At 50.0% G+C, this 25,436-nt stretch overlaps 1 protein-coding gene across 1 annotated transcript; it reads left to right on the plus strand.

Annotated features, from left to right (window-relative positions):
- Positions 1-882: 882 nt before the first annotated feature.
- Positions 883-19,629, plus strand: CTSH (cathepsin H). The gene is made up of 12 exons (XM_057723699.1): positions 883-1,070; positions 4,586-4,617; positions 5,275-5,380; positions 6,720-6,790; positions 7,370-7,474; positions 9,771-9,857; positions 10,632-10,687; positions 12,446-12,527; positions 13,863-13,931; positions 16,426-16,532; positions 18,305-18,430; positions 19,177-19,629. The coding sequence occupies exons 1-12, from the start codon at positions 980-982 to the stop codon at positions 19,250-19,252; spliced, it is 1,008 nt and encodes a 335-aa protein (XP_057579682.1). The 5' UTR covers positions 883-979; the 3' UTR covers positions 19,253-19,629.
- Positions 19,630-25,436: the final 5,807 nt, after the last annotated feature.

Here is a 25,436-nt window from a genome sequence, read left to right on the forward strand (position 1 = left end):
GAGGAAGAAAGATGTGAGAGAGCTCAGACCTGGCAGTCCAGCCCCAACAGGCTCTGACCACACCAAAATGCCTAAGGCTGCAAAAGAGCAGAGTGAGCAACTGCAGTAGGCCAAACCTGGGTTCAGACTCCCTCTGCACACTTACTGGGAACGTTACCATCAACACTTGGAGCCTCAGTTTCCCCATCTGTAAAACGGGAGGTCAACAACCTGCCACTTGGCAGGTGAAGAACTTGGCCCCATTGGGTGTTTGACAGGTTGTTGCAGGCAGGTCTAGTCGCCCTCGCCTCTCTCTTGAAGCAATCCCTGTGCGTGTTTCCTTAGTTGGAGATGTTCATTGTTTTATTTATCTCACAAACAGACTCTTATAAATCATATTCCTCCTTTTTCAGATTTGCAAAATAGAGAAAATGGCCCCACAGATGGTAATATGGCTTTCTCAGCAGAAAGACTTTAGACTTTCTGAGGGAAGGTGGGAGGGCAGGGGTGAAACAAACTCATAAGAGCAGCTATCTACTTCCTCTAGTTTGAGGTCATTCCAAGGCTCAAGGGACAACAAGGGGAATGTGATTAATGAGGGTGGGAGATGGGGGCTCTGGGGGTGGGGACCGGACCCAGACAAACGGAGGGGTCCAACCCTTCCTTGCTGAGAAGTAGAAAGTGGAGTACTGTGGCCAGGACCAGAGGTGGACGGTGAGAAGGAGGCGAGGAAGCGGGTGAGGCGATCGACATCGAGGAGGATCTAAGGCGCCCCACCTCCCACGAGTCGGGTGCCGCGGGCGGTCCTGCAGGCCCCCCCCACGACCCCGCAGCCTCCCGCCTCCTCCGCGCCCCCTCCCCCCGCCCCGCCTCCGCCCGGCGCCTGGCTCCGCCCCTCCCGCCCCTCCCGCCCTCCGCGGCCGCTTTTGGCCGCCAGCCCCACGGCCTCCGGAACCACCGCGCCGGCCGGGCCGCCGCCGCCGCCACCGCCGCCGCCACAATGTGGGCCGCCCTGCCGCTGCTCTGCGCCGGAGCCTGGCTCCTGGGGCCCCCCGCCTGCGGCGCCGCCGAGCTGGCCGTGAGCTCCTTAGGTACTGGGACGGGCGCCCCCGGAAAGGGACCCAGCTGGTCGGAGACTCGGGGGGCCTTGGGCGGGTGGGGACTCCGGGCTCGGGAGCAGCCGGGCAGCGCCTTTCCCAGGCCCGAGGTTCAGGGGCTCTGGGGGTCGGGACTCGGGATCGGGCAGGGTGACCTGTGTGACGAGGGATGGGGCGGGTGGAGGGGGAGTTTGGTGGGGCGGCGTCTCGTGCGACCGGTGGAGCGGGTGGCTTGGTGCCCAGGGTCCCCCTCGCTCGGTGCGCTGCAGAGCCTAGAACCCCACAGCAGCCTGGGGCCCCTTCTGCCCTCCACCCCGCACCTGGAGATTTAGAGGACGTCTGTCTGCCCCCGCCCGAGGCAAGCAGGGACTTTGCAGCCTTTTCTAGCAGCTTCCGGGACTTGGCACCTAGGGGGTCCCCAGAGGTGCCTTGAGAGTCTGTCTGTAGAACGGGCTGGACGGGCTGTTTGAAGGAGTGACTCTGCACTTAGAGCGATAGCAGTTTTAGCCCCTGAAGACTGAGAGTGTTTGTTCCAAGGGCCCAAGGTGTAAGGTCAAGCCCCAGGCCTCCCCTTTATGACCAGGTGGGCTGTGAGTGGTCCAGCTTCATGCTGCTCTTACACCCTTTCTGTTGCTGGGGGTCCAGCCACCTCCCCAGGCTGAAGGCTCGCCCCTGCAGCCTCCCTCCTGCCCTGCCACTGGCCACCCTCAGCCTCTGCCCCTTGCCCTCAAACTCTGACCTCACCAGACCACCAGCCACCATTACCCTGAGGACAAAGAATTGTAGCCACAGAGCGGCCTGGGATGGGACAGAGATTACGGAGGCTGAATCTTTTCAACCAGAATCTTTTTTATTCCTCCCAACCCATTTGTACAAAAAAGCCCCCCCCCTCCCCCAAGTCTTGCAGGCCTGGGAGGACGCCCAGCTCCAGCTCAATCCCAACCTAAGGAAAACCCAGCAGCCCCCAGGCCAGGGCTTTGCTTTACCCTGGTTGTGTGGCCTGCATGGAGGAGGAGGGCTGGTGCTGGAAGCTGTCTTAACTCCAGAGCAGGGCTTGGCAAACTTTTCCTGTAAAGGGCCAGGTAGTAAGTGTTTTAGGCTTTGTGGACCACATGGTCTCTGTAGCAACTACTTAACTCTGTTGAAAGCAGCCATAGGCTGTACTTAAACGAGTGGGTGGGTTGCATTCCCGGAAACTTTTACTTATAGAACTGAAATTTGAATTCAAGTGATTTTAAGTTGCTACAAAATATCATTTTTAAAAAACCGCTTAAAAGTGTGAACATTCTTAGCTCGTGGGCCATACAAAAACAGCCAGCAGGTCAGAGCTTGCTAACCCCTGGTCTGGTTACTCCCATGTGGTCCCCGAGACAGGGTGGTCCATAAAGATGTGTGCTTTCTTCTGAAAGTCACAGTGGATTGAAATGGGTCTATCTGAGATTGGGATGAAGGTCACCAGAGACCTTTCTGGCTCAAGATCATCTCTGGCTTTTTCTTCCGCTGACCTCCAGCATGTGAGAAGTAATCCTGGGTTTTCACACCTGCTTGTTGCTTTTGAAACCTCTGGAGGCAAACACTGGTCAGTTGTCCTAAGCTCCATCTGCCTCAGACCCTGGTCCTAAATTGAGATCTGTCTTCCTCTGAAGCCGTCAGCTTTAGCAGGGACTTAACCAAGATTTGCAATCCTCTGAAACCCCACACAGGGCATATATTGGGGAAACGTGCGTTTCTTTCCCAGGGAAAATGGCTATCACTTGGTTTCTGAAACAAATCTGTGGCCCACAGGGGGAGATCTAAATTCCATACAACAGTGATGTTCAAACTGCAGGGCATGGATCGGTGGGGGAACCCCAAAACGTTTCAAGTGATACCAGCACAGACAAGGAATCCATTTCCAAACCCTTTACTTCCAAGAGGAGAGAAGACTTCACTGAAGTATTAGCTGTTAGGGTCCTAGAAATGATGTTGAGTCATAGAGCACCGTGTGATTTGGGGCGTAGGAAGGAGTGCAAGGAATTGAGTGACATCACTCTAAAAACTGCCTTCTGTTCCCAGAAGCAATAAGCAGTGAGCAATCCTGCCTATTTGAGCAGAATTTCTCAGCCCTTTGAAAGGCCTGAGACAAAGACCAGAAATAATGCTAACCCATTCAGAAAAATAGGTGATATTCACCCATGAGTATATAAATCCATGGGGAGGGGGTTGTTAGTAAAGTTTAATTTACCTCATTAAGAGATGCTTTGCCAGGGACTTCCCTGGGGGTCCAGTGGCTAAGACTGCACTTCCAGCGCAGGGGGTGCGGGCTCGATCCCTGGTCAGGGAACTCAGATCCCACATGCTGTGCAGCCAAAAATAAATAAATAAATAAATAAAAATAACAAATAATAGAAAAGGAGATGCCTTTCCGATATGTTTACTTTTTAAGTTTAACAGTTACTTTTCATAAGGTGTCGTATATTTAACATGTTTTAATCAGTTGGAGTGTTAATAATGGTGATGATGACTTAATCCAGAATGAATTTTTATAATATTCAGAGGTTTATGGGTCACAGGGATTAAAGTAATTTAAATTTATACTTCCTATTCTTGTTGCATAAAAAGATGCTAGAGCGACCAAGTCTAAACAGATGCTCCCTTAGGATAAAATTCTGTAAGATGTGGATGGAGATGGGGGTTCAAGGAGAAAAAGAAACTGTATAAAATATCCAGCTCTTACAGAAGGGCTTGTTCATGATATTGATAGTGAATATCAAGTCATGATGGTATATGAATTCCTTTGGCTAGCTTTAAAAGAGTGATGTAACAGTCTTATTTTTATATGTCATTCTTTACAATAAGCTGGAATAGATCCTTGATAGCTATTTAAATTTGAAATGCAATTTTTAGATAATTTAAAAATGTACAAGAGTGGATATAGCAGGGGTCTACAAATGACTGGGCAGCCTGTTTTTTGTAAATAAAGTTTTATTGAAACAGTCACACACCTTCATTTTCACACACATGGGCAGAGCTGAGTAGCTGTAACAGACTGTAGAGACAGCAAAGCCTAAGATATTTACCACGTCTCTTTAAAAAAAATTGCCAACACTTAGGGTATATAGGTTTGTAAATTAACTTCTTGAAACATAACACAGAAAAGTGCAGAAATCATTAAATATGCATTTCAGTGAATTTTCATAAGCTAAAACATACTCGTGAGACAGACACCCAGATGAAGACACAGAACATCACCAGCACCTCAGAAGTCCCCTCTGTGCCCCTACTAAGGATCACCACTCTCCTGACTTTTAATACCATAGGTTAATGGCGTGTAGTTTTTCAAAATTAATTTGGAGTACAAAAGCAGAAGAGTTTGAATTCCTTTTCACCGTTCAGCATTATATAACACAATTTTTGGTGTTCTGAATTTAGCCCAGTTTCCTAAAATGCAGATCAGTTCCGATGTGCCCTACTTGGCTATAGACGTTACCACAAGGTACCCAGACCTAATTTTTTTTTTCTTTTTGCAGAGAAGTTTCACTTTAAGTCATGGATGGTGCAGGTCAGTGTCCAACTTCTTCTTTCTGAAGTTTTTCATTTCACTAAGTTTCTTGTTATCAAACCAGACTCTGCTAGATTTGAGATAGTGAAGAGGGATTTTCCAACCCCATTCTTCTGGGTCTTTCCCAGCTGGGAATTGAGCAAGCACTGGGAAAGATTCAGCTAAGTGAATTCCTTCCAAACAGCAGTCTCCAGTGATGAAGTTGGCTAACAGCCTTTCAAGCCTTGAGATTCATTTCCGTATTTTGTATTCAAACCACATGTGTGCTGGCTACAAAATCAGTCGGAAAACACTGGTGTGGTGTTTTTGCAAAATGGTGATTTCTGCCTTTAACGTAACCTAGTACCAGTTGTGGCGTCCAGGGGTGACCTGCACTTGGCAGGTCCCTCACCAGGGCCTCTTGGTCTCTTGGCCGACCCTCCAGCAGCTGCATGGGCTTCATTCTGGCCACAGGTCCCCAGAAGCAGAGGGATTGCTTTGTAACTTCCTGACCTACCCCACAGAGACCTAGGGCAGTGTCCCACCTATAATACAGATTTGGCCTGAGAATCGTGGCAGAAAGACAACCTCCAGTCCTCCTCTTAGAAAACAAAATTGTCTCCTTCTGGTGAGCTGCATCCTGTTTCCGTGACATTTTGCTGATGTGTTTTATTTTAGCACCAAAAGAAATACAGCTCGGAAGAGTACCACCACAGGCTACAGGCGTTTGTCAGCAACTGGAGGAAGATCAGTGCCCACAATGCCGGGAACCACACATTTAAAAGTACCGTGGGGACACCGTTCCTCCAGGCTTCTCGCCCATGGCACGAGGGAGCATCTCAGATCTGGAAGGAAATCAATGAGCGGGGTCCACTGATTAAAGGGCCGCTAGGGGCTTGGAGTGGATGGAGCAGCCACCCAGGCGCTGAAGCTGGGCTTGGCTGAGCTCAGATTCTGGCTTGGTTATTATTCTCTGAGCTTCAAGGGGTTGTAGCTTTAGGATGCTGCTGCTACCTCCCTGGACGGTTGTGAAGTTTATGGGAGGTGTGTAGAAGCCCTGCCCTGTTCCTGCATCTGCGGGTCCAGCCCAGATGCTGAGCCCCTGGATTGCCGTGGCGGGCAGTGTCACTTCAGAGATGTACTCTGGACTCATGGGCAGCCTCTTAGGACATCTGCCTTCACTCTGGGTTAGTTTCACTAGGCGCTCACACACTGCGTACATACCGAGGGCTCAGAAATGATGGCAGTGTCAGCCGAGTTGGTAATGTGGGCAAAAAGCATGAGGCGGAAGGAAGCCTGAGTTTGAATCTCACTTCTGTCCAGTATTGGCTGTGTGACCCTAGGGGGGAGTAGACATCTCTGAAGTTTTACTTGACTGTAAAGTGCAGAGGATAATGCTCCCCTCTCTGGGTTCTGAAGACTGAAGGAGGTGGCAGATGGGCAGGCATTTGGCGCAGGTGTGGTGGTTTTGTACCTGGACGTCCACCACACTCACTAACAGGATATCTAAAAAAGTGGGTGCCCAGGCCCCACCCCAGACCCACTACATCTGCATCTCTGGGGTGCAACCCAGACATTTGTACTGTTGAAAAGCTCCCCAAGGAATTCTGAAGCACAGTGAGGTTGACCTTGGTGTATTGGATTGCAGTTGACCTTTGAACAATGTGAGGTTGAAGATGCCAGCACCGCACAGCTGAGAATCTGAGTATAACTGATAACCTGCCCTCCACATATCTGGGTTCTCCGTATACACATTTCCTCTGTATCCATGGTTCTGCATCCAAGGATCCAACCAACCAGGATCATGTGGCGCTATTGTATTGACTATCGAAAAAAATCTGTGTGTAAGTGGCTCTGCCCAGTTCAAACCATGTGGTTCAAGGGTCAACCGTAAAAGCAACTGTACTTCAATAAAAAATAAATTTAAAAAATTTTAAAAAGGGTCAATTGTACATGACATTTAAAAATTTAAAGGAGCCTAGTTGCAGGGGTTGTAAATCAGACACAAGTGAACGTGGGGTTTCGTTATTTTTTCTGTTTCTTTATTAGTGACTTACCGAGCTCTACTTTTTTGTTGGTTTTTGTTTGTTTGTTTGTTTATTGTTTTTCCTTCTGTCTTTCAGTGGGACTGAACCAGTTTTCAGACATGAGCTTTGCTGAAATAAAACACAAGTATCTTTGGTCAGAGCCTCAGGTGGGTGTTATTCATTGTGACCAGATCTGAGTCTTTTCATTCAAAGCTTTGGAATAAGCTTGTAGCCTGCTCTGCTTCAAACCAGATTCAGCCCCACCTTGCTGCAGCTGGGAGGCCCCCAGGTACTTGGGGATTCAGAGAGGTCAGCTCACAGCAGTTCCTCAGTCCATACTCATGGCCTCATGCAGACCCCGAACTTAAGAGTTGCCAGAGAAAATACAGATGCCCCTTAAAGCCGAATTTCAGATAAACAACAAATAATATTTTAGTATAAGTATATCCTAAATATTGCACGGGACATACACTATAAATTTATTCATCGTGTATCTGAAATTCAGATTTAACTGGGTGAACTATATTTTTATTTGCTAAATCTGCCTACCCTGTCCTAACTACCCCCAACCTGGGCTCCCCAAAGGACCTGTCATTTAGCATTTGGAACCGGTAGGTGGGGATAGGATGGTTCTGACAGCTATAGTCTCTCTCATTCTCTCTTGGTGATTCCACTTTAATTACCATCAAAGACCATCAAAAAGGTGTTTTTTTTCCCCTGAAAAAAATTGTAATTTGTTGTTTCAGAATTGTTCAGCCACCAAAAGTAACTACCTTCGGGGTCCTGGACCTTATCCACCCTCCGTGGACTGGCGGAAAAAAGGAAATTTTGTCTCACCAGTGAAAAATCAGGTATGCATGACAGCTCCCACCTTTTTCCCCTCCAAATAGCCACATTCTCAGACAGTATGCCAGGGAGAAAAAAAAATCAGAAGAATCCCAAGACACAGAGAGTATGTCCCCCAACTCTCTATTTTGTTTCTTGTCCTCTCTCTAGCTGCCTTCCTTTGAAAGGCTGGGACGTCATTATTTTTATGGATGGCTCTGGTGGATAAAAAAGTATTGGCTTTCTACTGAAACTCTCCTCCAGAAACATGATCTCCTTTCCCCAGATCCTCCCAGGTTCATTGGGTTCCCAGAGCCTGCCTAGTGGTCTAGACGTTTAAACCAGCACCCAGAAGCCAAAATGAGTCTCCTCTCCCAGCAGTTGGAGGGATAGAATGAAGTCAGCCCTCTCCCCCAACCCCCAAAGGCAGCTTTCAGACCATTTGAGAATCCCGTGACAGTTCAAAGCAATAAGTGTTAAAGGGGGAAGCCTGAACCTGCTCACCCTTTGGGCAGGTGAGAAAGGGAGGTCAGCCAAGAACGTTCTGGGGACTTCCCTGGTGGCACAGTGGTTGAGAATCCACCTGCCAATGTAGAGGACATGGGTTCGATTCCTGGTCCGGGAAGGTCCCACGTGCCACAGAGCAACTTAGCCCATGCGCCACAACTACTGAAGCCCATGCACCCAGAGCCCATGCTCCACAACAAGAGAAGCCACCACAGTGAGAAGCCCGCTCACCGCAGCGAAGAGTAGCCCATGCTGGCTGCCAGTGGGGAAAGCCAGCTCACAGCAACGAAGACCCAACGGCCAAAAAAAAAAAAAAAAGAAAGAACTGTGTTAACGGCTTTGTGTTAACTGGCCGTCAGGCAGGACAGAGCCCCCTGAGTGGAGGGGCCAGAATAAGGCAGTTAACCCCATGGGTGTGTGTGGTCTCTCCCTGTAGCCACCGTGCAGTTACAGATACAGCAACAGGATCTGACTTCAGCTCAGCAGCCTTGAGGGTTTCTCACTTTCTCACGGTGCAAGGCAAGCAGGTGACAGGGGGCCCTTCCAACCAGGTCTCTCTGCTCAAGGTCAGTGCTGGCCCCCCGGCCCTGTTCTGCCACCTGCAGCGGTGGTGGAGCCCACCTCCTTGACCAGCCAGACTCTCTGAGCAGCCGCCTCCCTCCTTGCCAAGGGAAGGCTTTGAGAGGAAGAGACTGGGGTGGGAGTAGGGTGAAGGTTCTTCCCAGGGAGACGAGTGGTGAGGACGCGAGGACAGTGAGGAAGGGAGTCTCAGGAGACGTTTCAGAAGTAGAATATGGAAGATTGAACCAGAGACAGAGACGCAGCTGAGGGAAAAGCACCGGCAGCAGCTGATATCACCGAGCCCGTGGGGTAACTGCATGACAGGCAGGGTCTTATCTACCCGTCTAACAGCCCTGTGGGGCAAGCATGGCTGTTCCTGTTTTACAGATGATGAAACCGAGGGGTAGAGGGGGCACCACTTGCCCGGGTGGCACTGGGGGTAGGGGGCAGAGCTATGATTTGAACCAGGCAGGCAGGCTCAGCGCCTGACTCCGAGCCCTCGAGAGGCGCCGGGAATGAGGAGGCCGGGCAGCGGTGATGACGGTGGCAGAGGACGGGGAGATGGACGGATGGGGCAGGACACGCAGTCTAAGGTGTCTGGGGCGTGTACAGGTGGGATCATCCTGGAGCCAGGGTGTCTGGGTCTGGGTGGAGGTCAGACACAGATAACCTGGGAGTTGTTATTTTAACAGTTAAAACTGTGGGTGAGCTTGGAGGTGGAAAGGTAAGAGAGAAGGTTCTAGAAACAGGAGTTTGGTGAGTCCTGTTGGGAGACAGTGGGAAAAGGGGAGCCAGCATAAGATTCAGAAGTACAGGGAATTCCCTGGCAGGCCAGTGGCTGAGATTGCACATGTCCACTGCAGGGGGCATGGGTTCTGTCCCTGGTCAGGGAACTAAGATCCATGTGCCGCGTGGTGCGGCCAAAAAAAAAAAAACCAGAGATTCCAAAGTAAAAGGAGAGCCAGAAGGGCACAGAATGGGGGCAGGAGGGCCTGCGGCCATGCAGGATGGCGGGGATTGGTCCGCAGGAGGCCAGGATGCAGAGTGCACGGGCACTTGCCAGTGGCTGCTGCTGCTGCTTCTCCTTTGCCAGCCTGCGTCTGCTCGTCTGCAGCGTGGGGAGAAGGATGGCAGCCCTGCAGGGCTTGTGAGGGTCAGAGTGGACACGGTGGTTCAGGGCTTTGTCAGCTGAAGTTACCAGGAGCCCGCGGGGTCCCGGTCCCTGACTTCCCTCCCCTGGCTCTTGGCCTCCAGGGCAGCTGCGGCAGTTGCTGGACCTTCTCCACCACCGGGGCGCTGGAGTCCGCTGTTGCCATTGCAACTGGGAAGCTGCCCTCTTTGGTGAGCAGTCAACCATGGTGTGGGGGGAGGGCTGCAGGGGAGGGGTCACCTCCTGCAGAGGTCACAGCTTTGCCTGCTTTGAAGGGCCAGGCCTCGGACTTCAGGCTGCTTTATGGCTCTAGCTGACAGTGCCATTTCAGATGGACTTGAGGTGTCCCAGCCTCGAGGACATGTAGCATGCAAACCTCAACTGATACTTTGGAAGGAATGAGGCTTATTGAGGAAATGGCCCAAGGGCTCATTCCCGGCTGGATCTGGGTATCCCTTGGTTTGGAAACCTGGGGCCTTCAGAGAGCACAGCCTGCCTGGGAGGCAGCCCTGTAGGAGCGGCGCCCCCTCCCTGGTCATCTTCAGACAGCGGAGAGTGGGGACCTGTGAGCCCCCAGAGTGAGGGGTGACTGCCCAGCCACTGCCTCCTGTGTGGGGAAGACAGAGGGAGAGGGCAAGGCTGGCGAGGGCCACCAGGGCCCGGGATGAGGGAAGGCCTGTCCCCTCGCCTCCCATATGCCACCACGGGACCCCGTGATCCACACCTCCAGGGCCCCCCACACCTTCTCCCTGCCTGCTTGGCTGCCAGGTTGTCGCTGAGCTTTTCCCCAACAGGTGCTGCCTGCTGGGCCGGCACCTCAGACACATAGAGACAGCCCTTGCCCTCGGGGAGCTTATAATCTGGTCTTTTTGACCCAGAGCTGACGGGGCCACAGGTGTGGGTCAGCTCGGGAGGCCCAAGGCTGGGAGGCTCTCAGCTAACTGGGCGTGCGTTCCTCCCTCCAGGCCGAGCAGCAGCTGGTGGACTGCGCCCAACATTTCAACAATCACGGCTGCCAAGGGTACGTCCCTGACCGGGAGGGACCCGAAGCCCCTTCTCATTTCCCAGGGGATCTAGTACAGGCCAGGTGGAGCCACAGACTCTGCACTTGGTGGGAGGAAAATCGGCCCCGCTTGTGGGGGGGGACGGTCACCTCACACCCAAGTTCACTCGGCCAGAAGGGGCAGAGCTGTTATCCAAGCCCAGGACTGTCTGGTTCCAGTTCCAAAATCTGTCCTCTTTCCCTGGTGTCACCGGGTTTCACCCCACAGCACATTTGGCCTCATCAGCCACCGAGGCCTCTGGACAAGTGGCTGAAAGAATGACTAGAGTGAGAAGCACGTCATCCTCCAGAACCAGAGTTCACGCACAGGGGTCTGGCTGGCCTTTCTGCAGGTTCCCTGAAGCTCTAGCCGCCCCAGCTCAGCAGGCTTTTCTGTAGATGCACTTCAGTGTTCAGGCTAAAGGCTGTCTCTCTGCGGGGCCTCCTTTCCTGGCCCATTCTTTTTTTTTTTTTTTTTAACTTTTTTTATTTTTGGCCACACCACATGGCTTGTGGGATCTTAGTTCTTCAACCAGGGATCAAACTGGGGTCCGTGGCAGTGAAAGCACCGAGTCTTAACCACTGGACCACGAAGGAACTCCTCTGGCCCATTCTTAAAGCAGGTTGTTAGGGATTGACCTGTGTTTCTTCCTGTCTCCAGCTCTCATCTCCTTCTCCTCACATGCTCTGAGACCTTTCCTCAGGATGAGTGGCTTTCCCAGTACACACGCGTGTAAAGCCAGGCCCCTCGGGCTCCCCCAGAGCACACTCCCAGCCTCACCTCTCCTCGCCTGCCTGCGGCCCATCCCTCTCCCGGGCGAGTCCTGGGAAGGCCTTGTGCTCCACCTGCTCTGGCAGCGGCCAAAACGAGGGCCTCCTTCAGAGAGCCACGCTTGGGCTGCATCTGGGAGTCGGGGGTAAAGTCGCAGCCTAGCTGATGACCCACAATCATATCATGTTCAGCCTCACGGCTCTTTGATCTCTTTCCTCTCTGCAACTTATAAGAGTGTGAAAGCGTGTCCTGGGACCCCACCGTTTTTCCAAGGGGTCTGTTTGCTTTGGTTTTCTTCATTTGTTCATTCATTCAACAAATACGACGGTATCTGCCCTGTATCCAGGCACAGAGGGATACAGCAGCTGACGTTCTAGCTGTGCCACAGGCAGGCTGGTGACAGATGTTGTGGACAAAAAACAGAAGGGACAGGAGATTGATGGGATAACTGTTGAGTTTTGTCTACTCTGGCAGACCACACGATGTAGAAAATGATCCCTCTTTGGAACCAGACCCTGGCTGTAGCTGTGTGGCCCCGGGCAAGTTGTTGAGCCTTTCTGAGCTTCAAGAAATAATAGCAGCTACCTCCTGGGCTTCTGAGGGGTCCGTCGTGTTTGCAGAGAGCCTGCCTGGGCGGGGCTCCATGGGCACGGTGTCTGTCAGCTGTCCCATTCCTGACAGAGTGAGGGGCCTGGCTCTGCGAGTTCTCTGTCCCATAGAAGCACGTGTGGCTGGACCTTGGACCCTCTTTGACAGCCTCTTCTGAGTCTGTTGAGCTGTATCCTGAGGCCAGGCAAGTGGGGTGGCATTGCTAGCCCCTCAGAGGCTTCTCTGCCGCTGGGACAGGCCCCAGCCGTGGCCTCCCAGCCCTGCCAGGGCAAACGTCTGGAGAGCTGCAGCCGCTGCAGGCCCCGCCTCCGTCGGGGCCAGTCCCAGGTGGGCACCGCTGTGTGTGCTTCTTGCAGGGGTCTCCCCAGCCAGGCCTTCGAGTACATCCGGTACAACAAGGGCATCATGGGTGAAGACACCTACCCCTACAAGGGCCAGGTAACTTTGGGCAGCCGGGGCTCCGTCTTCTTGGTCTGCAGTGTCCCCGCTTCTTGTCCCAGCCTCAGAACACACCCCTTCCCCCACACCCCACTGAGGACTCCCCGCTCCACGTGGATTCTCAGAATCGTCTCTTCCAGCTCACTCCATCACTTCGTCTGCTTGCCTGAGCCCCAGCTCTCAGCCATCCAGGGGCCTCTCATGCCCTGCGTGTGGCCGCACCGTCAGGCTGCCCCGCTCTTGCCGTGCGTGCACCGGGGCGCCGTCTGTTGGCTTCTTTCCTCCCTGTTCGTGAGGACAGCACTCCTGGGCCCAAACCCACTTTGCCCGGGGCCTCCCCTGCCAGCACCCCAACCCCGCCTGTGCAGACCTGAGCACCTCGACTGTCCCCCAAACCCAGGACTCCTCCTGTATCTCCCCTCTCAGCAGTGGGAGGACCACCCTTCCCTAAAACGTCTTGACGGCCAGTGGCCCGTTCTTGGGGCAGCCCCCCCACCCCAGACCCTCACTGCAGTCAGCCTTCTGACCATCCTAGTCTTTCTCGCATCTGCTCCTTTGGTCCATCCTGTGTCCCTGCCGCCACTCAGACCTTGGCTTCCCTTCACCCTACATGACTGAGGGTGGCCTCTCCTCAGGCCCCCTCCACCTAGAGCTGCCAGAGTGGCCTCTCAGACTCAGCTCTGACCGCACTCTGCCTTGTTCAGAACTCTTCAAAGACTCCTCAGGGCCTGCAAGGCAAACTCCAGACTCTTTGGCCAGCCTTTCGAGTCCTGCCCTCCCCACCCCCACACCCAGATCTGTCTTCCCCATCTTGTCTTTTTACTTCACTCTTCTCTTCGTAAACCTTCTGCTTCCACCCAACCTCTTGCTGGTTCCTGAACGTCAGGTCCTGCCTCTCTTGTCATCCTGACCATCTCTCCCATCTCAGAAGGGCTTGCTCTTCCCTCCGTGTGTCCTACCTCTGCGCCTGCCTCTTGTGGGTAAAGTTCCTTTGGGCTGAGACTGGCCCGCCCTTCCCCTGCCATGCAGGCTCTTACTCGATTCTCGGCAGTCTTCCTTGGACTGGGTCAGGCCCCTTCCTCATGCTCCCACCAGGTGCCCTGCGAGCCCACCTCTGCCAAAGCCAGCACAGGATCATCTCTGCCCACTAGACTGTGAGGTCCTTGAGGACACAGATGCCTCTAATTCTCTCATAAATGACCCCATCACCCAGGCCCTGGAACCTGTAGCTTTTGCTTTGTAAATGTTGTCAGATTGTATAGCAGAGGCCTGAAGTCTCAGCCCGGGACTGAGCATCCCTAACCTATATTCCATGACCTTTGCCACCCTGAACAGGAGGGTGACTGCAAGTTCCAGCCCAGTAAGGCCATTGCTTTTGTCAAGGATGTAGCCAACATCACAATGGTGAGTACCAATCCTTCTCTCAGGGAATGTGTTCTGATCAGGAGGCCAGTCTCCGCTGCTGTCAGATGGCCAGTGGGCACGGCAGGGCAGTCGTTCCGGGCAGCACATCACTTTGATTCAAAAGTTTTGATTATCTAGAATCTCGATCACCGTGACAGTGGCAGGGTGGAAGACGGAAGGGAAAGGGTGCTCTGGTTCTAGCCTGGGTCTGCACAAGTGTTCATTCTTGTGTTTCAGTTTTCTTAGCTGTAAAATGCAAGCAGTAACCCCCATCCTGCCAAAGAGGGTGTGAGGATGTGTGTGACATTTGGTATGTGTGTGAGAGATGTATGTATGTGAATGCACTGAGTAAAAGTGTGCGTCAGTCAGGATAAAACAGGTTATGCTGCAGTAACAAACAACTCCAAAATCAGATTTTGTGTCTCACTCATGTGACATGTCCCTTGGCTTACGCAGGGTGGTTCACTGTGTCATTGACTTCATTCCAGGACCCAGGCAGAGGGAAAGAAAGTGGTAAATTATGCACTGGCTCTTAAAGCCAGAACAAGTTACACAGCCACGCCTAACCTCAAGTGGATGGGGAAGTACAGTCATACTCTGTCTGAGAGGGAGCTGGAATAAGTACGAACAGCCCTTGTGACTCCACTGTTTGCATGTTTGCAAGTGTGGGCGAACATATGTAAAGAGTGAAAAAATATCTCCCCGGATGTGTGTAGGTGTGGTGTGTGCTGATGAGAGCATGAGGCTGAGGGGTGTGTTCCCATAAATGTACGCGTAAATCACAGACGTGATGTCTGTGTAATGACAGTAGCTACCATTTAATTAAAGCGTGTGCCATGCGCTCAGCAATAGCAGCAACAGTTGAAGTTTATGGGGTGCTGACATGTGCTATACCAACCACTTAACATGTGTTATCTCCTTTAGACTCAAGACAAGCCTAGGAGATAAGTGTCATTATCACCTTCATTTTATAGATGAAGATGGTTAAGTAACGTGCCCAAGGCCACAGAGCTAGAAGTGGAAGCTGGATTTGAACAGAGATCATATCATTCCAGAACCTACACCCTGTAATTGGGATGTTTCTGACTATGATAGATTTATCTTCAGAAAATAGCCAGTTTCTCTTAGACACGCTCACCAAGGGCTGACCTCCTGTGGCCCATTTGTATCCCGTTAAGAGGTGAATTGGGGACTCAAAGGTATCCCCTTCGCCTGGTGCCCAGGAGAGTCCTGTCCACAGCACCTCCAGGGTGCTAAGAGCAGACCAGCACTGGCCCTCATTGGCAGGGCCGAGAGAGGGCCATAGGAATGGCTGGCCCCACGACACGCTGCCCCTATTGGTAGGCAGGCCTCCGTGCCTTCCTGGTCTCATCGGCCCTGACCTGTCTGCACTCACAAGGCCCTGTCTGAGCACAGGGAAGGAAGCAGCTTGCTTACCAGGCAGCTGTTTGCTCTTTGCAGCCAGGTCTCTGCCCACCCCTCCAGGGAAGTAGGACCGAGGAAGGGCTGGTGCCTCGACCCATCCAGCCTGCCCCTCCCTCAGCAGAGCCCTGGCCTCAGCTCACCCTCATTTCAACTCCCTAAGGTCTCTAGCCAGGGGAATGGCCTCCTTAACTCATGCTAACCCAGTGGTTCCCAACAGGGATGCTTTAAGAAATTCTGCTGCCTGGGACCCACCCCCGGAGATGCTGATGTAATTGCCTGGGGTACAGCCTGGGCTTCATGATTCCCGGGTGCTTGCAACTGCTGTTCCCGCCTGGTGTCTGCAGCTTCGTTCCAAAGCTGCAGCCTCCAGGAAGCCTCTGACTTCGCCTGCCTTCCCCAGCTGATGGGCTGCGTCCTCCTCCAGCGCACAGTCCTCTGCTAGGTCTTCTTGTTTCTACCACTGTCTGGGCCTTTTCTGCTCACGGACTTCTAACCCCTGTCTTCTACCAAAAGAAGCTCCTTAGACTGGCTTTGTGGGTGGAGGGCCTCCTGAGGGTGGGAGTGGGGGAGTCACGCCCATCTCTGCAGCCCCTGGAGCCCCTGGTCCATGGGAGGGCCTTGGCATGTGGTCGTGAGTGAGCATAGGAACGCGTCCATGCTGCACCCTGGGCTCGTCCCCAAAGGGTGCAGGATTCCCTCAGAGCGGAGCAGGGAGGAGGAGAGGCACACGCAAACAGTCCTGCCCAACAAAGCCAGGGGAGGTCACGGGGGAGCCAGGGTTTGGGAGGAGGGGCCCGTAAACCAAATAAAAATCCCCAAGGATGCTGGCCGTTCAGGCACAAGAGGGCAGGGGCCACCACCCAGCCCCCAATACCCAGGGCCTGGCTCTGCTGTAAGGAAGAACAGCTTCCCCCTGGTGGTAGCTTTTTGGTCTGAAACGGCCTTCTCTTCCCTCGATGTCACCGTGCGCCTTTGTCCCCTACTTTGGGGCAAAGGGCCATATTTGGCAAGTGGGGTGGGGAGGTGGTCGAGGCCACGTGTGTCCACCTGTCGGCTCCTCTGTCCGCAGAACGACGAGAAGGGGATGGTGGAGGCGGTGGCCCTGTACAACCCCGTGAGCTTTGCCTTCGAGGTGACTAATGACTTTATGATGTACAGAAAGGGCATCTACTCCAGGTGAGCCGGGGCCCCAGCAGCCTCCCAGTGGGGGAGGGCCCGGGTGGGCATGTCGCTCCTCCGCCCAGAGCATCATCCTGCGGCCCTGAGGGGCAGGATCCAGTCCCCGAGTGGAGGAGAGGAGAGGCGGTCCTGTGGCTGCTCAGGGCTGGGGTCCCCAGCCCCAACTTGAGCTCAGAGCTCAGCCTTCCTCAGCAGGAGAGCTGCCTCTCCTGAGGGAAACCCGTGCTCAAAAGTTTGAAGATGTGAAATAGGGAAGGGAAAGTAGCTGCCCTCAGACACTAGAATCCTGTGCTGAAAGCCCCCACCACAGGGTTTTTTAGGAAACCCAAGTTCTCTGAGTTCATCTCACCCAGGCCTCGTGCCTATTTTGCAATGTGAGTTCAGCCCCTTCCGGTAGCTGCCCGGCGTCTCCTTCATGGCCTCCTTTTCGTCTGGCCGTTCCTAAGTGCAGGTGTTCTCCAGGGCTTTCTCCTCAGCCCTCTGCCCTCTTCTCATGCGCTCCTTGAGTTCATGGCCAGCTGTTTGCCGAGACTTGTTTCCAAGTCTCCATCCGTCAGCCTGGTCTCTGCCGGTCATTAGACCCACAGATGCAAGGGCCTCCCCACCGCATCGAGCTGGATGGCCCATGGAAACCTCAGATCCTGCGTGTTTCTTCCCCCTTGCCAGCACGCCCCAAACGTGTTCTCCGCTCCCTCCCCGTTGCCTCCTTACTGCTCTGTCCTTGTGCCCCCACCACTGGTCCATCCTCTGCTCCGAGCCAGAGTCAGCCTTCTGGAACACCCTTCTTGCCACACCAACTTCTATATCCTCCAGCATCTCCCCCACTGTCCCGTGTCTTAGCCTGGCTGGGGGGGACCCTCGTGATCTGGTCCTTCTTTCTCCAAGTTCACCTCCCATAAAACCCCCAGCATCCTCCCTGTTCCACCCTGTGCCCCTGCCCCAGCCCCACTGAAGAGCTCGTAGTTTTATGCGAGTCCCCTGCCTCTGCAGGGAAGCCTTCCTTGCCCCCACCCCACCCGGTACCCACCTGGCTGGATCCCCACCCAGCTGGATCCCCACCCTCAGGCTCTTGTTAGCCTCCCAGCTGTCACAGCCCTCAGTCCACTGTGTGTAAGTAGCCTCTCTGCCAGCCTGCTCCTGCCAGGCGGCATCCTAAACCCAGGGGCAGAGTTCTGCACGCTCCTGGTGTCCTGCACATTGTCCCCGGCCTGGCACATACCAGCAACTCAGCTGCATGTCGGCCGAATCATCACACGACTGCAGTTTGTCCTCTTAAAACTCAGAATTTCCTCAGAAGTAGTTCACTATCTTAAATGAGAAACCTGTATAATTGTCCTAAATACTGGGTAATCTTAAAATTATACAGTGGCAACAAAACAATACCATGTGAAACTCCAGTCAGACACTATCACCCTCAGAAAGTGCAGCAGGAGGGCTGCTCTCTCCTTGTTATGAAAGAGGCATTGGGAAGCGTCAGGTGTCAGAGCTGGGCCAGCACCATGCTAAGTCTCGCTCCTGTGGGTGAGCGGAACCCAAGGGGCTGAAGAGACTATGTCCCTTGTCCTGTGACTAAACGAGTTAATTCACCACCTTAAAATAAACACCTCCATACATATATATATATATATTTGGCCACACCGTGGCATGTGGGATCTTTAGTTCCCCAACCAGGGATGGAACTCTCATCCCCTGCAAAGTCCTAACCACTGGCCACCAGGGAAGTCTCACCCTATCCATATTTTCAAGCTTTTTTTATTTTCATTTTCCAGTACTTCCTGTCATAAAACTCCAGATAAAGTCAACCATGCAGTCCTGGCTGTTGGGTACGGAGAAGAAAATGGTATACCCTATTGGATCGTGAAGAACTCTTGGGGTCCCCAGTGGGGAATGAAAGGGTAAGTAGCTTCTAGGTCCTGTATGCTGGGAGGGGATGTGATTGCTCAGGTCTGGGGGCCTTGGGAGCGGGGAGTCTTCTCTACCACAAATGTGGCTTCCAAGAAGGGGCTGCTCGACGGAGCCTTACCCCAGGCCAGGAAGAGGGGAGCGTGAGGATGTAGCCCTCTAGCAGCCCCTCTCCCATCCTGGACCCCAGATTTTGATGACTCTGTGTATGGAACAGGGGTCCATTTGGCTCAGAAGGTTCTATGACCACCACCAGGGAACCGTGCCCTGCTGGAACCAAGCCAGCATCTGGGAGGGCCCGTGGGGGAGAGATGGCTGACAGCCCCTCCTTCTAGAAGGGGGCTGGAATCAGGTGGCCTGGCTACAAACCTTGATATGACTTCATCCATGTCTCTCCAAGCCTGACGCCGGGTCCTCATCTGAAAAGGGGGTTTTATCTGTTACCCGAGGAGTCCTGGTGATGACTAAATAACTATGTGAGGGCCTAAGGCAGGGCTGAGAAGGGGGCCCTCAGGAAATTGTGGGGACAAGTGAGCTATGGACAGAATAAGGAAGAGAGCTCATGTGGCGGCCAAGTCCAGGGAAGGAGAAGTTATTCACAGGGTCAGGTCAGAGATTTCCTGGTGATCAGATAAACCCAGGGCTGCTCTTCTGTGAGTAAATTCAGGGGGCCTAATCCTTGGAGCCAGATCTTGAATCCAGAAAGGCCTGTGGCAAGGAAGCCCCTTCCTCTGTGCAGGTACTTCTACATCGAGCGTGGGAAGAACATGTGTGGCCTGGCGGCCTGCGCCTCCTACCCCATTCCCCTGGTGTGAGCCTGGGCAGCGGCAGCGACTGGTTGGCAGAGGATGGGAGGACCAGGCAGCCGGGGCTCCAAAACCCTGCCCTGGAGGAAGTAAGTGGTGGGAGACCACCTCCTCCGCCCCCACCGGGGCCCCTCACTTTGCACCCTCACCCGTGCCGAACCTGAAACCTAAAGAAAATGAAGAATTCCACAGAGCAACAAGCCCGCCCACGTCTTCTGATGCAGAGGTCACCACCGGCCTTGTGCCTTAGGCTTGTTTTTTAACTGACTCAGCCTTATGTTGACCAAGAGTATTCTTTCTTCCAAGAAGGGCTGCTTTTCCTGTTTGGAGGAAGCTCCACTGATGGTCTTTTCTGTGGTCTTCATTCAATAAACCTTCAGTGCGCACCTCCCTGAGTCAGGTCTGTGCTGTGTGCTAGGGCCTGGGTGTGCCTCTGGCCCTGGCCTCCTAAGAGGGAAGCACTAAGGGGTGGCTGGCTCTCTGGCTGGGAGGACGGTGTGGGTGCTGGTGCCACTGGCTCCCGGATGGGGGACCTGGAAGGAAGAACGGGTTTCATGCAAGATCTTGACCATTCGTCCCCACATGGGGAGGGAGGAGGAAGTGTGCCAGGCCTGGTAGAGCCAGGATTCAGACCCACAACACTGGGCCAGAAGCCTGCACTTCTCCACGGGGCCTCCCCAGTCTCAGCCTCCTGCTCCTACTCCTCTGCCCCTCCGCCCGGGGTTGCCCCCCATTGCTTCCTCACCGGCCCCTCCCCTGATGCTCCTGCCACCTCCACCATCCCTTCTGAGAAAATGGGGTCTCCATCCAGAGGGTGGCCGTGGAGGCTGCTCCTTCCCGATGCCTCTGGGCTCTGGGGAGCAGGGCCTGTGGCACAGTTTGGTGCCATTTGCCCTGCAGTGCACAGAGGTACCCAGTAAGAAAAGCTTTCGTGTCATTTGGGCCACCTGGAAAGCTAATGGCTTGAGACTATTTGAAAACGTGTTATTTTCATGACAAGCCCTATTTAGAGATTGCAAGTGTAGTCTAATCTGTTAGAAAATTCTAGTAATAAGACACCACAACAGTAAGTCAAGACAAAAAACAATCATCTTAATAGACAACAGTAATTGGATTAAATCTATTTTATTCTAGTCAATCTGCTCTAGATTTTTAAAAAACACTAACATGAAATGAAAGCATAATTCCTTAATACAGTAAAGATCCCCAAACCCAGGGTCAGAGGTATGAAAGGAGTTCCATTAAAAGCAGACATGGAAAAAAACAGGCCCGAGGTGAGTACTGTTGCTTAACATTAGTCTGGAAGGTCTGGCTGCTGTGATACAGAATAAACCACATTAATATGTGCAGACAGTATGATAATGTGGCTAAAAACATTCAAGAAGATCTCAGAAAAACTCAGAACTAATAAAGAGTTCAGAGAGTGGCTGCTTACAGATACGAGAAAAAAAAAAATCCTTCAACAAAACTCAGAAGAAAAATATTTTACCCTGTAGCAAGAAAACTAGTAATCAGGAATAACCACCAGCACCACACACACACGTGCTATATGGTGAAAATGATTAAATTACTAAAAACTGGAAAGGAAGACGAATACACTGAGAAACATACCATATTCCTGAATTGAAATATTTAACATAAGTAAGTCGATTCTTGCCCAAAATAAAAATACAGGTTTGGTACATTACCATCTAAAATCCCAATACAATTTTTTGATACTTTCTATTTGCCTGGGGGAAAAGAAGGCCAAGATGGGTAAGATTTTATAATGGAGTAATGGAAGTGGATTTTTTGACATATCAAAATGTATAAAATGTCAACACTTAAAAGAGTGTATCAGTTAAGAATAGACTAATCACCCAGATTATGAGACTATGAGAATTCTATACAGAAGTAGCAGACAGACAAATCAATTTTTACTATTCAATAAAAGGTGCTAGGAAATTGGATAGCTATTTGGAAAAACAGCTTAACCTAAATCTTCACCCAGTACTATATTCTTTATTTTTCAAGTAAATGTTTAAAATTTTATAACAGCTTTAGATTTACAGAATTATTGTGAAGATAATACAGAGAGCTTCCATATATCCCACACCCAGTTTTCTCTATTATTACTATCTTGCAGTGGTATGTAATATTTGTTGAAATTAATGAACCAATATAACCAATGTGTTATTAATAATCATATTTTTATTGTCATTCATTTTAGAGAAAGATTCTGGATGAGGGTTCAGAGAAATTCAAATTACCACAGAAAAGCAAATAACCATTTTCAAAATTGACCTCATCTAGGGGATTTCCTAGCTCATTACAGATTACGGGTCTGGGCTTGGATGCAGGCTTTCTCTGCACAAGCTCCCAGGATGTCTGCAGCCCTCAAACCCACAAGGTGATCATGGATCTGCTATAAAGGGGGCTGCACAGGCCAATTCCCACCCTCTCCTTCAGTCACCAAACAACTACCGAGTGTCAGCTCCCCTCCTGCAGGCTCCTGGGAGAATACAAAGACGCTCCTGGCATCCCAGTGGGCCTGACTGATGTGAAACAGGAAAAAATGGCCCACGCCTTAGTGCTGTTTGGATTTAGAGAGAGCAGCAGGCAAGGTTCTATCTAACTGGGGTGAAAACATTCCAAATGCACCTGAACTCCAAGGATCTAGATAGAAGACAGTCTGGTACAGGGCAGAAGCCACCTCATTTGTCTCAGTCACCATCTTCTGACACCTCGTACAGGCCCTGTACTGATGTCTAGGGATCTGAGGTTTATGGGACACATCTTTGACCCCAAGGAGCTCCCACACTGGGGGGAAAGGCAACAAAGTAAAAAATAAAACAACAAAAAGTTGAGGTCCGAAGATCAAAAATAAATACATCACAGGAAAACTACAGACCAACATTCCTTAGCAATATAGATGCAAAAATCCTTAATAAAATACTGCATGCAAACCAAATCCAGCAACACAGAAAAGGATTACACAGCATGGGTTTATCCCAAGAATAAAAGTTTGGTACAATATAAGAAAATCAATGCAACATATGATATTAATAGAATATGGTATATTTATATATAAAGGACAAAACCTGAAAAATCATCTCAATAGACACAGAAAAAGCATTTGCAGACAAACAAAAACACCCCTTCATGATAAAAGTCAACAAACTAGGAACAGAAGGGAACTTCTTCAACCTGATAAAGGACAGCTATGAAAAACCCACAGTTGACATCATACTTAATGAAAGACTGAAATCTTTCCCCCGAAGTCAGGAATAAGACAAGGCTATCAGCTGTCATCACTTCTATTCAACACTGTACTGAAAGTCCTACCCAGGGCATTCAGGCAAAAAAAGAAATCAAAGCATCCAGAATGGAAAAGAAGAAGTAAAGAAGAAGCTCCATCTCTATTTGGAGCTCCCCAGTGGAGCTCCAGACTGCACGCTTCTGCTCCTGATTCACATCTGTGCTGTTCCGTCTCCCTGAGGAACAACAACGTAGCTAAGGCTTTTAAAGATACCAGATAGACACCCACAGAACCAGAGGTGGCAATGTGCCAAATTAGAATTACCCTAACCAGCTGCAGTGTAAAATCTTTGGAGATCTTTTGTATTTTCCATTCAAATCGTAAAATTTTTTGTTCTATTTTTGTGAAAAATGCCATTAGTAATTTGATACATATTGCACTGAACCTGCAGATTGCCTTGGGTAGTAATAACCTGCTGTATAGCACAGGAACTCTATTCAATACTCTGCAATGGCCTACATAGGAAAACCCTAAAAAAAAAAAAAGTGGATATATGTATATGCATAACTGATTCACTTAGCTGTACACCTGAAACACAATACTGTAAATCAACTATACTCCAATTAAAAAAAAAATTTTTGGAGAAGGCGTGTGCTATCTTGATCAGTGGTAAAGGAAAAGAATTTCAAAGTGAAAGGACCAGATGCCTAACAAGACTCTGAGAATCACTACAAGAAAAACTCCTTGTGGTGACATTTCTAAGATATGGGATAGTTTTCAGATCCCACAAGGAACTCACTGACTTGCACAGTCCTTCTGAGATGTTAAGCTGACTACGTTCACCAATATTGAGCCAGCAGTCAAGGTTGAAGTCACCATTGCAGATGTTTCAATCAATTATTTTAATAAATTATCAGTTGTTAAGAAAAAAAAAAAGGAAAAAATCCTAAGGAATTCACACATACATCACACAAAAACTACAAAAGTTAATAAGCAACTTCAGCAATGTTGCAGTACACAAGATGAATATACAAAAAAACCCCTGCATTTCTATACACTAGCAATGAACAATCCAATTTTCAATAGAATCAACAAGAATAAAAAACTTAGGAAAGAATTTAACAAAAGATGTGTAAGACTTGTATTATACAATGAAAACTATAAAACATTGAAAGAAATTAAAGCTACGATCTAAATAAATTGAAAAACATCCCATATTCATGGACTGAAAGACAAAACAGTTTAGATGGCAATATTCCCAAAACTGATCTACAGATTCAACACAATCCCTATTAAAATCCCACCTAGCTTCTTTGCAGAAATTGACAAGCTAAAATTCATACGGAAATGTTAGAGACCCAGAATAGCCAAAACAATCTTGAAAAGAGAGTTGGAGGTCTCACATATCCCAATTTCAAAACTTACCACAAAGCTACAATAATAAAGACATTGTCTTATTGACATAAGGAAAGACATAGATAGATCAATGGGACAGAATTGAGAGTCCAGAAAGAAATCTGTACTTTTGTGGTTAATTTTCAACAAGGGTGCCAAGACAATTCAATGGAAAAAGAATACTCTTTTTAACAAATGGTGCTGGGACAACTGGATATCCTGATGCAGAAGAATGAAGTTGGACCCTTACCTAATACCACCTATAAAAATGAACTGAAAATGGATCACAGACCTAAATGTAGGAGCTAAACTATAAAACTCTTAGAAGGTGCAAATCTTCATGATCTTGGATTTGGCAGTGGCTTCTAAAAGCACGGACAACAAAAGGAAAAACAGATAAACTGGACTTTACTAAAAACGGTTGTGCTTCAAAGGACAAGAAGAAATTGAAAAGACGACCCACAGAATAGGAGAAAATATTTGCAAATCAAGTATCTGATAGGGATTGAGTATTAAGACTAAAGAACTACATCTCAACAATAAAAACACAACCCATTTTTAAAATGAGCAAAAGATCTGAATAGACATTTCCCCAAAGTAGATGCACACATGCCCAATAAGTACACAAAAAGATGTTCAACATCAGGGACTTCCCTGGTGGTCCAGTGGTTAAGACTTAGCTTTCCAGTGCAGGGGGTTACAGGTTTGATCCCTGGTCGGGGACCTAAGATCCCACATGCCTTGCGGCCAAAAAACCAAAACATAAAACAGAAGCAATATTGTAACAAATCCAATAGACTTCAGGAAATAAAAAAAAAAATGTTCAACATCATTAGTCATTAGAAATGCATTTGCATTTGAAATGCAAATCAAAACCACAGATACCACTTCACAGCCACTAGGATGGCTATAATCAAAAAGATTAAGTGTTGGTGAGGATATGGAGAAATACACTACTGATGAGAATGTAAAATGTTGCAGTCACTTTGGAAAATGGTTTGGCGATTCCTCAAAAGTTAAAAATAGAATTACCATATGTTCCAGCAATTCCACTAAGAGAATTGAAAAATATATGTCCACAGAGAAACGTGTACATGAATGTTTATAGCATTATTCATAATTACAAAATTGTGGAAATAACCACGTGTTCATCATCTGACAAAAAGATGAAGAAAATGTGGTACATTCATACACTGGAATATTGTTCAGACATAAAAAGGAACGAGGTTCTGATACATGCTACCACATGGATAAACTTCAGAAACGTAACACTGCATAAGTGAAAGAAGTCAGATGTGAAAGACCACTTATTGTGTAATTCCACCTACATAAAATGTTCAAAACAGGTAAATCCATAGAAACAGCAAGATTGGTGACTGCCAGTGACTGGGGAAGAGGAGGATGGAGAGTGACTGCTTATGAGTCTGGGCTTTTTTGGGGGTCTTGAAAATGTTCTGGAATTAGACTGTGGTGATGTTTGCACAACCTGGTGAATATACTAAAATTTATTGAGTTGTATACTTTTAAAGGGTAAGTTTTATGGTATGTGAATAAATTATA

Source organism: Hippopotamus amphibius, chromosome 2 (genome assembly GCF_030028045.1).
Source record: "Hippopotamus amphibius kiboko isolate mHipAmp2 chromosome 2, mHipAmp2.hap2, whole genome shotgun sequence".
NCBI classification, from domain to species: Eukaryota; Metazoa; Chordata; class Mammalia; order Artiodactyla; family Hippopotamidae; genus Hippopotamus; species Hippopotamus amphibius.